The sequence below is a fragment of the Pristiophorus japonicus genome, chromosome 7 (assembly GCF_044704955.1).
Source record: "Pristiophorus japonicus isolate sPriJap1 chromosome 7, sPriJap1.hap1, whole genome shotgun sequence".
Classification (NCBI taxonomy): Eukaryota; Metazoa; Chordata; class Chondrichthyes; family Pristiophoridae; genus Pristiophorus; species Pristiophorus japonicus.
The window spans coordinates 49,197,682-49,211,482 of NC_091983.1; the positions used below are offsets into that span (position 1 = coordinate 49,197,682).

General features: G+C 46.1%; 1 protein-coding gene across 1 annotated transcript in view; it reads left to right on the forward strand.

Moving 5' to 3' along the window:
• Positions 1–13,801, forward strand: part of tpo (thyroid peroxidase) — a 128,648-nt gene that overhangs the window by 63,582 nt on the left and 51,265 nt on the right. The window contains exon 6 of the mRNA XM_070884180.1: positions 11,749–11,958. Within this exon, the coding sequence (XP_070740281.1) occupies positions 11,749–11,958 (210 nt within the window). The remainder of the gene's footprint in view (positions 1–11,748; positions 11,959–13,801) is intronic.

The window sequence follows — 13,801 nt, forward strand, 5'->3', positions numbered from 1 at the left end:
GGCTCGAGGGGCTAGATGGCCTACTCCTGTTCCTAATTCTTATGTTCTTATGTTCTTATGGAAGGAGCGTGCGGCAAACCAGTCCCACCCACCCTTTCCTTCAACGACTGTGATTCCCGTATTGGACTGTTCAGTCACCTAAGAACTCACGTTTAGAGTGGAAGCAAGTCTTCCTCAATTTCGAGGGACTGCCTATGATGATGATGGATGATTGAGAGTAGACTGATGGGTCGGTAATTGGTCAGATTGGATTTGTCCTGCTTGTTGTGGACACGACATAATCTGGGCAATTTTCCACATTGTTAGGTAGATGTCAGTGTTGTAGCTGTACTGGGTCAGCTTGGATAGAGGCATGGCTAGTTCTGGAACACAAGTCTTCAGCACGACAGCTGAGATGTTGTCTGGGCACATAGCCTTTCCTGTATCCAGAGCGCTCAGCCATTTCTTGATATCACATGGAGTGAATCAAATTGGCTGAAGACTGGCTTCTGTGATGGTGGGGACCTCAGGAGGAGACTGATATGGATCATCCATTCGGCACTTCTGGCTTCTCTGATGATTGCAACGCTGTGGCCTTGTCTTTTGCACTTGCGTGCAGGGTTTCACCATCATTGAGGATGGCGCTGTTCATGGAATCTCCATTCACGACTGGATGGTCCATGACTGGAACTCCTCCACGTCAATTCTATCCAATTATGTCATCAGCACTCACAAGTGAAGTAATTAAACATTGTGAAATTAAAGGGGAACCTTACTATTGGGAAAATACTTTCAAATATAATGTATGTCCCCAACTTGATATATCGGGGAGAATTTTAACCCCCAAGAATGTGTGGGTGGGGAGTGGGTTGGAAGTTAACAGTTTTAAATTTTCGATCGGAACGCAACCCGGCTCCAACGTGCCCACTCTGGATTTAATGTAGGAGCATTTGGATGCTGGCGAGAAATCTATTTGCCAAAGTCATGGATTTAATTATTCCAAGCGGGCAGGTACTTATTGGTGCAATTAAGATCCTTAGAAGACGCTAATGAGGACTTTGCAAATTGCTTTTAACTATGCTCAAAATTAAACGTTTACAGCATAGGTTTCCTGGAGCTCAGGGAAATGGGAGGCGATATTAAGCAGCATTTCAGGTATGTATTTAAACTTGTCATGGTCTCCTCTAAATAAAAGCTCATTTATTGCAGCTGGTGTCTCAGTTCCCTTTGGCAAATGTTTGGCAGTGAATGCTTATGTGGATACAGCTTTTTTCAAACTTGGAGCTTTTCAAACTGACAAGATCAGGATGGGAGGCACGTTGGATGTGTTTGACAGCACATTAGAGGAGGAAGACCATCACCATCCACAGCAGTGATAATGTGCTACGGTGGGATCAGCACTGCACGGGAGGGAGATGCACGGGAGATGGGCCGAGGTTGGAGGAGGCATTACCCATTTCACAGGGCTTAAAGACAGATGCTCAGCATCCAAAAACCTCTCGGAACAGCAGTGTTTCTACGACTGAAGTTTTTACGTTAGGTGGTGGCAGATAGCTGCAGCCTGCTAGAGGAAGACCATCTCCCTGCTGGACCTGGTGGCCAAGCAATACTAGTGACCGTGAAAGTGACCACCGCCCTCAACCTTTTTGCCTCTGGATCCTACCTGCCTGCTATCGGAGACATATCCAGGATCTCCCAGTCAGCTGCATATAAGTGAATTAGGCAGGTCACTGATGGGTTGTTTGCTAGGGCCAACAATTATATAAATTTCCACTGTGATGACAATAGCCAGAATGAGCGAGGTCTCGGATTCGCCTCTCTGGCTGGATTCAGGGGGCCATCGAGTGCACACATGTGGCAATCCGAGCACCACCACAGCAACCAGGGTTTTTTATAAACCACAAGGGATATTCGTCCAACAATGCACAGTGGTGTGCCACCACAAGAAGACGCTCATGCAGGTGTGCACCAGATTCCCTGGCAAGCTCTCATGAGGCATTCATGCTGTGGCTGTACAATGTTCCAGATGTTTTCGTTCCAGGAAGCAGACTTGAGGGCTGGCTCATAGGAGACAAGGGATACTCCCTTCAAACTTGGCTTGTGGCACCTGTGAGGAACCCCACCAATGTGATGCAGGAGAGGTACAAAGACCACCAGGTGACATAGAGCAAGCAATTGTAATGTTGAAGATACACGTCAGGTGTCTAGGTAGATCTGGAGGTATCTTTCAACTCACCAGTGAAGGTCTCGAGATTAATATTGGTGTGCTGCATCCTGCACATCATTACACAGTAGAGAGGATTAAAGGAGGAGGAGGAGGACAAAGGGGCTTCATCACTCATCTTCGGATCAGCAGAACATGGAGGAGGAGGAGCAGGAGGAGTAGAAGTAGGATGAAGATGGGGCACTCATTGCCAGACCAGCCGCTTACATTGCTGCCTGGAATACCAGGGGTGTTTTAATATTGCGAAGGTTCATCTAGTGTGAAACATAACAAATTAAATCCTGTGATCTGCTCCGACCCCAGCACCACCGCCCCCAACCCTCCACTTTGCATTAAACCGGATGAGAAGTGGGAGCACTTAAAGTGGAGATCCCCCTTCCATGTCCACTTTTTCCATCATCCTTCTACTGGGCTAGCACCATATCAATCCTACTACTCTGCTGCAGACCAGCTTGGTGGAGATCAGGGATACATTGTAAGGCCACGGATAAGTTATCTGTCTTCCTGTATCAAGCAGCAGACAAGTTGGGATCCAAAGTCTGTATGCCCATGGTCATAGCCTGCATGGACTCATTTGAGAGCCTTGCTTGAAGCTTCATGGAGGCGGATTCTCTCTCCATGGCAGACATTCTCATAATTCCCTGCGCCATCAATCCCCTCCATGGCTCTTCCATCCTCTCCACTATTGTTGAGAGTGCGTGGCACGTATGTCAGTACCTGGTTAATTTGCTGATGCACCTCGAGCATTCTCTTTCTCAACAATATCCCCCAGGGTTCAGCATCTGTGTCCAGCTGAGCAGAGTTTGGAATGGATTGCATCCCCCGCCACGGACTCTCCACAGCTGTCCCTGCCAACGGTTTCTGCTTGTCTGCACTTGTGAGGTGTGAATCACCAGGTGAAACCCAATTTACTCTCTCAGTGGACCCACCAATTTCTGAGTTTTATGCTGGTGCATGGCTGTAGCTCCTGTGATGGTGCACCCTCAGAAGGAATGAGGTCCTCTGAGAAATCGACCTCATGGATGTCATGCAACACTTGCTGTATGCGTGAAGGCCCTAGGAGGCTGAATAAAGGGGTATGATTCAGTCGTGGCAAAGTCACAATTTTGACAATCACCATACTCAGTCTTCTCAGAGGTCAGTCATTGATGACTTAAATTGTGGGCTCAATTTTCCCCAAGTCCATTTTCTGGCGTATTGCCAGAGTTACGCCAGGTTTTCTAGGCCAGAAATGCGGCAGAAATATTTTGCCAACTTTCCCCGATATATAATTCGAATTTGGCGCTGCACAGCGTGTCCAGTCTCCTCGGTGGGTGGAGTCTGCTGTGTGCATCAAAAAATGGTGCTCACCTTCTGCGCATGCGCAGGAAAAAAGGTTACATTTTTGACGGCGTTCCAATGAATGGCCATGCTCAGTACAGCTCGGATTTGGCAATCGGCCATTTTTAAGGAGCCAGTTGTGTATGTGTGAGAAGGAGTGCGGTGTGAGAGCATTGGAAAAATAACAGCTGGAGCAATACAAGATGCAACGTGGACCGAGGACCAAGAATTTCTTGCTGGAAGAAGTGGAGGCACTAGTTACTGTGATTGAGAATAGATGGCAGGAGCTGGATACCAGCAGAGGTCACATAAAAGTTCCACCAAAAGAAATGAAGAAACGCTGGAACCAAGTTGCAGAAGATTACTGCGCAATGGTGACCACCACGAGATCTGGAGGTCAGTGTAAAAAGAAATGATAGGATCTTGGTCAAGTAGTTACTGTAAGTAATATTTTCATTCATTCAATGCAATTGTAAATGTGACCAGCTGTATATGTCCCACTCAGCAGAAAGACACCTTCTCTAAAAACTTGCATTTTCATCTTTGCAGAGGAAGGTGGCACATAATAAAAGGGAAAGAACTTGAACAGGAGGAGGCCTGGCAAATCTGCAGCCACTGACACCCTTGGAAGAGAGGGTCGCTGCTTTGATGGGTCCTGCCTGGAAAAAAGCAACCACCACTGCACAAGCTGGGCCCACACTCGAGGGAGAGGGTAAGTCCTGCAAATTCATCGTGGACTTTCAAATCAACCCACTGCCTGGCCTGCGATGTGTGTGCCTACTCATGCCAGCCACCCTGCCCCCTCCTCTGCTGCTAACAATTTGACTGTTCTGTTATCTTTTGCAGAACTTGAGGCCAACCTTGACAATGCAGAAGAAGATTCAGATGAGGATGAGTTTGAGGAGGAGAACATCTTCCAATCCAACCCTCCAGACCAAGAACATGGGGGTGAGGGGGAGGGGATGGAGCTGGATGAAGCTTCCACTGTTGTACTGACTTTGGAGGAGGTGCCGCTCATGGAGGTGCCAGCCCCTTCTGTGAGTAGTGGTTTGAGTGTTGATGGGACATTTCATGATTTCACACCTTCCGAAGTTGCGGGTCCCAGTAGTGGGGTGCAGCGAGGCACATCCAGGACCCAACTGCCCCAGGCTGCGGGGCCCAGTGGGATGCAGCGAGGCACACCCAGGGCCCCACCGTCCGAGGCCGTGGGACCCAGTGGGATGCAGCGAGCCACACCCAGGGTGGGGAGGGGAAGGAGAGCTCGATCACGCTCTCCTAAGACACAGGATGTAACAGATGTGGTTCAGATGATGTCATTGAGTGCGGAGAGCATTGACCTTACCCGATCACTCCTGGACACCATCAGTGGGGTGAGTGATGAGGTAGCAGGACTGTTGGGAGAAGTAACAACACTCGCTGGGACCATTAGTGAGGAAATAGTGGCCATGAGGGAGGGAATGTCAGAGCTAGTGCAAACCATGGCATAGGCCATGAGGGAGGGAATGTCAGAGGTAGTGCAAACCACGACACTGGCATTGAGTGAGGGAATGTCAGAGGTAGTACTGGCCATTAGGGAGGGATTGTTGCAGTCCGCTGAGGCACTGTCAGGGTGCATGAGGGACGGCATGTGTGAGTTAGCTGCTGCAAAAGGGAACACGGCCAGACCATGCGCCCATTGACAGAATCAACTGCCACTCCTACTGTAATTCCTACACCAGCCTCTGAAGAGCCCCAAGCTGGGCCTTCCACATTACCACTTGCAACCGCACCCCCTCCCCCCCTCCCACCCCCAATCAAGAAGTGCGCATTACCCGAGATGTTAGAAGGAATAAGCTTGATACCAAGCCCAAAAACACTACGACACCGCCTGTGGGCAGGGGTGGTGGAGAGTCTAAGACCAAGCGCAGTGGGCGATCTTAGACTCAGGGGGATGAGAGATGGATGCAGCCTTTCTTTGCTGCTGTTATTGTTGTTATTATTATTGTTACTTTTGTAACTGTTCTCAAATTAAAAGTTTTTTGTAAGTTATGTAAATTTACAAGTTTATAAGTGATTTTAAAGTTTTTAAGTGATCTGAAAGAGTGATATTAAAGTAAAGTTTGATACAAGAATAATTTTATTAAAGTTAAGTACATTGTAAAGTTTTGAATACAATATATTTTACATTAAAACTGAATCATGTTCCATGACCACAACACAACATTATGGAGCAGCTCCAAACAATAAACTTGTCTATGTGGAATAGTTGTCGCTGAACTCTCAGGCATCAGTAAAGCGTTCAAAGATGAGCAGTTGGCGCAAGGCTCGAGCAATCGTTAAAGGTGCACAATGGCCCGCCGTCGTACTCCGGCCTCAGGCACTTGTATTAATTATCTCCTCCTCCATCCTCCACTCTCCACTCTCCATCCTCTACCACATGGGTCTTCCACTACCTGCTGCTGCTGCCTCATGATGGCTAAGGCATGCAGCACACAACAGTGAACTGACCGACAGTCTCAGGGGAGTACAGCAAGTAGCCCCCGGAACGGTCAAGGCATCGGAAACGCTGTTTCAATATGCCATTGGTCCTCTCAATGATGCTGCGTGTCGCAATGTGTGACATGTTGTATTGACGGTCAGCTTCCGTCCGCATTACGTGTAGGGGCATCATGAGCCAGGTGGCAAGGCCATACCCTTTGTCTCCCAGTAGCCAGCTCTGCCCTTCTGGCTGCTGCTCAAACATAGCAGATATAATGCTGTCGCATAGGATGAATGCATCATGGGTGCTGCCAGGGTATCTTGCATCGACTGACATGATGTGATGCATGTCGTCACACATGAGCTGCACATTAATGGAGTGGAAGCCTTTTCTATTCTTGTACATCTCGGAATCCTGCAAAGATTCTTGCAAGGCGCTGTGGGTACAATCAATGCAGCCTTGAACCTTTGGGAAGCCAACAATCCTTGAGAAGCCCACAGCCCTGTCATGGATTGCTTGGGCTGTCATGGGGAACTTGAAGAAGTCATTCCTCCGCGCATACTGTGCAGCTGAGACCTGGCGAATGAAGACATGTATTGCATGTTGAGAGATGGCGCACTCATCCCCAGTTGTAGCTTGAAACGATCCAGAGGCATAGAATGAAAGTGCAGCTGTAACCTTCACTTCAACTGACAAAGCAGTCCTCCTGACGCTTCTCGGCTGCAGGTCTGGTTTCACCAACTCACAGATCTCACAGATAACTTCTTTGCGGAAACGCAGCCTTCTGACACAGTCTGCATCACTCAGCTGCAGGTACGAATGCCTGTCTTGATATTGCCGAGGTGGGTAAGGCCTCCTGCCCAGCACCTTACAGGCTCTGATGTTCCTGATGCGATGAGTTCTAATCAATTGTCTCCTACATAGCACCATGATGCAGAAGGCTCGCACAAAGTGTGGTATTATTAGTATTGCCCCCATACTTAAAGTTAAACTTTCAAAGAAACTCAAAACAGCAGGCAGCACAGCTTTGCAGTTCTCTCTCTCCCCAAGATCTGCCTGGATGGACCACACACAAAGGTCTTGTGACCTCTACTCGCTTCCCCCCCTCCCCCCGCCGAGTCTTGCGACCTCTCTCTCCCTCCCCTTCCCCGGGCTACAAGTCGTAAGATCGGCTATCTCTCCCTCCTCTCCTCTCTCCTTCCACCCCCCCGCCCCCGCCCCCCCATGGCTTGTTTTGTAGTCGAACCCTGAGCCACTGTGTCTGGACGTGAGGCCGATTCTGCCGGTCAAACCTACAACCCTCTAGGCCTTCTTCAAGACATTCGGTGGTGGCGTGTGTGTGAGTAAAAAAATGAGAAAACATGTGAAATCCTACAAATTTACACTTCTATATGGACAGGTAAAAAATGTTGAACTTTATTATTGATTTTGACAGTGTTCTTGACTCCCTCCAAAATCTTCGATTTAAAAACAGTGGCGTTTTGCAGCGCAGATTTGTGAAGGTGTGCTGGTTTCTTAACTCACCAGAAGGTTTTTAGGGAGTGGCCAGATACGCCAATGTAATGGAGAAAAATGTTGGCCAAACTGTGAACAATTGAAAAAAACGGCGCAAACAAGAGGGAAAGCCCCCTTTGAGGTGAAAAAAACTGGCCTAGAAAAATTGTAACTAAGTCCGTTACGCAGATTGCAGGGGGAAAGTTTGAAAAAAAAAATACGCCAAAAATGTAACTCAATACGCCAAAAAAACAGCCTACTCCAAGAAAATGGCACAAATCACTGGGGAAAATTGAGCCCTGTATGTCAGAGATATTTGTAATTCTGTCACCAGCTATCTGCGAGGTTCCTGTCTCTCCATTTCCGACTGAAAGGTATGCAGATGTGTCACTTATCTCCAGGGTGTCCTCCTCTGCATCAGTTAACTGCATTATTTGTGGCGGGTCACCTCCAGTCCTCTCCCTCTCCCTTGCGTTGTGCTCTCTTCTCCTAAAAACAAACGTGTGAGTGAGTGAAGGTGAGGTATTCACCCGAAGGATATAACAACAACTTGTATTTATATAGTGCCTTTAACATAGTAAAATGTCCCAAGGTGCTTCACAGGAATATTATAAGACAAAATAATTTGACACCGAGCTGCATTAGGAGAAATTGGGGCAGATAACCAAAAGCTTGGTAAAAGGGTAGGTTTTAAGGATGTAGTGCATTTGGTGAGAGTAGCTATCAGGCAGATGCATCACATTGTATAAGGATTGGAGTGAGTGCCAATGGTGGATGGATACATGGGGAGGTGAGGCAGTGCATCAAAAGTGAAGACTGAAAGTTGAGTGGATGCAAAGAGTGATGTGATGGAATATGTTTGGCAAGACAGAGTGAAAGGACATGGCTTAAACCACAGGGTGTAGTTGAATCAGTAAATGTTCTCACTTTTAGTGAATACATTTAAAGTGCCAGTTCTGGTTCAGTGGGTAGCACACTTGCTTCTGGGTCAGAAGGTTGTGGGTTCAAGTCCCACTCCAGGGACTTTAACACATCAATCTAGGCTGACACTCCAATGCAGTACTGTGGGAGGTGCGAATTTTTGGATGAGACATTAAACCTCAGTCTGCTCTCTCAAGTGAATGTAAAAAATCCACCTGTATTATTCCCTGGTGAATATTTATCCCTCAATCAACACAACAAAAACAGATTATCTGGTAATTATCACATTGCTGTTTGTGGGAACTTGCTGTGCGCACATTGGCTGCTGCATTTTCCACATTACAACAGTGACTACACTCTAAATGTATTTCATTGGCTGTGAAGCATTTTGAGATGTCTGGTGGTTATGAAAGACACTATATAAATGCAAATCTTTCTTTTTTCCTGACCTGGTTAGGTTATTAAACCACTCTCTGCACTGCATCTATGGCCTGAGCATGATGGCCTGCTGCTCAGCTCCTCAGCAAGATCCTATTAGGCCTTCTGGCAGGACTGACATATGAGGAGAGATTGGAGCGATTGGGCCTGTATTCACTGGAATTTAGAAGGATGAGAAGGGATCTCATAGAAACATATGAAATTCTGACGAGACTGGACAGGTTAGATGCAGGAAGAATGTTCCCGATGTTGGGGAAGTCCAGAACCAGGAGACATAGTCGTAGGGTAAGGGGTAAGCCATTTAGGACTGAGATGAGGAGGAACTTCTTCACTCAGAGAGTTGTTAACCTTTTGAATTCCCTACCGCAGAGAGTTATTGATGCCAGTTCATTGTATATATTCGAGAGGGAGTTAGATATGGCCCTTACGGCTAAAGGGATCAAGGGGTATGGAGAGAAAGCAGGAAAGGGATACTGAGGGAATGATCAGCCATGATCTTATTGAATGGTGGTGCAGGCTCAATGGGCCAGATGGCCTTCTCCTGCACCTATTTTCTATGTTTCTATGTTTGATGAGAGCTGCAGGTTTCTTCCTCCCATTGCTGGGGAAATGTATGTTCCTCCTGCTCCTAACTGCCTCAGCATTGTATCACTCAATTTGAGTGCTGGCCTTGCTCTATGTCCACCATCCACCCTGAACACCTCCAATCTCCATTTGTGCACTATCCCTTTAAATACAGCTGAGATTGCATCATGCGGGTACGCATTACGCCTACTGCACAGCTTGGAGACGCAAAACCCAGAATTCAAAATGAATTGGTATAATTGCGTTGAGATCGCAGAGTCCGACCAACTGAGTTGACTTCAGGTTGACTTCTGCCCACCCAATTCCATCCTCCCCCACCAATCAGAAGCCACCTTTGGATTAATATCGAAGCCATTATGTCTGCTGCTCGGGTGGATAACTCTGTCTTCTAAATGCCTCGGCCTGACATTTCAGCTCTGACATGCCACCTCAGCTGGTTCCATCAGTGACTGGACATCAATTCTGAGCCATCAATAGAACTGCCAGAGCATGTATGCTAGGCAACACTGAGAATTGTAGTGTTCCATTCTGTAAGGCATTTTTGAATGTGTTCTTTTTTGTTGCATGATCAAATAAAATAATAACATTAAATAAAATAATAGATCCTACTCACTTCAAAACTTCTTCCTTGCTATGGGCAGTCACCGTGCCCTATTTCATTGAAGCATATCTGCATTGTAGCTGCTGGCATAAAATGTCTGATTCGTGCTTTACCAAGTTTATGCATAAAAACGGTTGGTCTACGCAGCCCAATGATTTGATGGGTTAATATTCCACATTGCGCGAAAATGAGCTATGAAGAACTGTAACACACCTGGTTTGATCTCTGGACTTTACCAAGTTTGCTGATCTCAGTTAAAGTGGGACTAAAAGCACTGCTGTTGGCCTCAGTAGTCCAGCATGTGGAGGTGGAAAATCAGCCAGGAATCCCCCTCCTGGTCACTATTCAAAGACCCCTGCCGGAAAGTGTGTGTCCCTGTTGGATGAGGACAGCATTATATTGAACTTTGATACCCACTCAACCCACTTAGTCAAAAAGTCCGATGACACTTACCGATCAGATTCATAACTGAGAAGTGACCACTTGGTTGAAATATCGGGGATGGGGTGGGGGGGAATTGAGAGGGGCAAGGCCTATGGAACTATATGACAGCATGAGCCTTCAACAAGGGAAAAGAGAAAAGATGAGAAAATTGGCAAACGAAAGTTGAGTTTTTTTTAAATGAGACGTGTAAGTGCTTAATGATAGCTTCCACCTTTAAGCAAAAGTGTTAATCATTTTTAGGGGCTGTAAATAGATTCTTCAATCCTTTAATATTACTTTTTCAGTCTGTACATGGTTTCAATCAAGCAATCAAACATTGAAGAAATTATCACAATAAGAATAAGCCCAGCTGAAATCAATGTGGATTTTAATTTTAATTCATTTGAACAAGATTTATTGATTTGCAATTCACTTATTTTAAATTGACTTTATAATGCAATGTAGAAAATGGTTCCTGGAAACAAATCCCTTTGTGCGCTGTTTAAAATTCTAGCTACTACCTTACTTTATTAATTAATAAGTATGAGAGTCTAGTTGTGGCAACTTTAATAGTGTATTATGAAATACAAGATTTAGCTTCAGTCTTATCTAATATTAATATATCAATCATAGTAAACATGCAAGTCCTGCATGTTCACGTTACTGCCATCAGGTCAGCCCACTGGATGGAAACTTAAACGCCTTGAAAATGTTCTCTAGGGTCCTAAGTCCAAGCTGCACACCTACACTGGGTTGCTCTCATGATTTATACTCTAATAGCGATGCAACTATCTCACTTCATCTTTCTTTATGTTCACTGCTGTTTTTGGTGTGAAGCTAGCAATAGCATCTGGAACTTCTCCAATTTACCCACTCCTTGGTACCTGGCAACATTCAGTTACTTTTCTTCAGTAATTCCCTCATTATCCCCAGACTAACGTGCCTGCTGTTAATTATGTTACTTCTTATAGTTTCACATTCACAGATGTGAACATCGTATGTTATAATCTAATCTATTCTATTACTCACTCTGGTTTAAGCATCTATTGTGTTTAATGACAGACGAACCTCAGTTCTTCCTCCTTATACCACTAAAGGTTCCAGCTGGCCTATTCCGAGGCATGTTTTATCATTGTTGCTTTGGTGACCTGTCTGTAATGAAGTGCCTGTCTGAGCTTCTAAGTCAGGCCAACTCTACTTTCCCATAATGCTATTATATCAGCCATTTGATGTCAATATATGTTCAAATCTGCATGCAGCCAATGTGTACAAGTCTCCGTATTAAACAAATTCTCTCTCTGACAGGTCCGAGAGGTAACCAACAAAATTCTACATACAGCCAATAAGACAAATATGACAGAAGATAATCTGTATTCCCACATCATAGTTGAGTGGGGCCAATACATTGACCATGATTTTGCATTCACACCTCAGAGCACCAGTCAAGCTGCTTTCATGGGAGGAGTAGATTGTCGGAACACCTGCCAAAATCTGAATCCCTGTTTTCCAATAAAGGTATTTGTAGAACTTTAAGTGACCTGTGCACTCCTTTAGATTATAAACAACAGCAGGGAAATTTTGGAATTTTAAGGTTTCTTTGGTAGTTTTATGGGTAAGCACGAATCTGGCCCGAGCATACCCCTGACCCAATCTTTGATGGCTCGCTTGAGCATTTCTGGGACAGAGATTTTGGGCCTGAAGAAAATATTCTCTAAGAATTTTACTTTGAAAGAAAGAAATACTTGCATTTATATAGCGCCTTTCGCAATCACCGGACATCTCAAAGCGCTTTACTGCAAAAAAAGTACTTTTGGATTGTAGTCACTGTTGTAATGTAGGAAACGTGGCAGCCAATTTGCGCACAGCAAGCTCCCACAAACAGCAAAGTGATAATGACGAGATAAACTGTTTTTGTTATGTTGATTGAGGGATAAATACTGGCTAGGACACCAGGGATAACTTTCCTGCTCTTCTTCGAAATAGTGCCATGTGATCTTTTATGTCCACCTGAGAGATAAGACGAGGCACCTTGGTTTAACATCTTATCCGAAAGACGGCACCTCCGAAAGTGTAGCACTCCCTCAGCACTGCACTGGAGTGTCAGCCTAGATTAATGTGCTCAAGTCCCTGGAGTGGGACTTAAACCCACAACCACCTGACTCAGAGGCAAGTGTGCTACCCACCGAGCCACAGCTGACACAGATCTATAGAATCATTTCAAGCCTTCCCTCCTCTGAATTTTGCTGAACCCAGTGTACCCCTACAGTCCAATGTACAGGCACAATGAAGAGATAGGAAAAGTAATTCATTTACACCAGACATAATGCAAGTTTTCTATATAAGAAAAGATTTGGGACTGACTTCAGGTGGTGTTTATAGCCAGGTTATTCCTCAAATCATAAGACAAAGGTCCTCCACCAGCCTGTCCACGCCGCACAGCATTGCCCCCAGTTATCAAGATCCACGGCGCAGCCCTGGACAACGTTGACTACTTCCCTTATCTCGGGAGCCTCCTATCAACAAGAGCAGGCATTGACGACAAGATCCAACACCACCTCCAGTGCGCCAGTGCAGCCTTTGGCTGCCTGAGGAAAAGAGTGTTTGAAGAACAGGCCCTCAAAACTGCCACCAAACTCATGGTCTATAGGGCTGTAGTAATACCCGCCCTCTTGAATGGCCCAGAAACATGGACCATGTACAGTAGACACTTCAAGTCGCTGGAGAAATACCACCAAATATGTCTCCGCGAGATACTACAAATCCCCTGAGAGGACAGGCGCACCAACTTCAGCGTCCTCATCCATGCCAACATCTCCAGCACTGAAGCACTGACCACACTTGATCAGCTCCGCTGGGCAGGCCACATAGTTCGCATACTCTACTCGGAGTTCCTTCACGGCAAACAAGCCAAAGGAGGGCAGCGGAAATGTTAAAAGGACACCCGCAAAGCCTCCCTGATAAAGTGCAACATCCCCACTGACACCTGGGAGTCCCTGGCCTCCACCGCCCTAAGTGCAGGAAGTGCATCCGGGAGGGCACTGAGCACCTCGAGTCTCGTCGTCGAGAGCATGCAGAAATCAAGCATAGGCAGCGTAAAGAGCGTGCGGCAAACCAGTCCCACTCACCCCTTTCCTCCACGACTGTTTGTCCCACATGTGACAGAGACTGTGGTTGTCGTATTGGACTGCACAGCCACCTAAGAACTCATGCTAAGAGTGGAAGCAAGTCTTCCTCGATTCCGAGAGACTGCCTTTGATGATGATGATTCTTAAAATACACGCTTAAATTTGAGCTGTCCACTTACTATTTGTACAAGGCAATGCTTAGACTACAGTTGGAGTAATGGGTGCAATTTTTG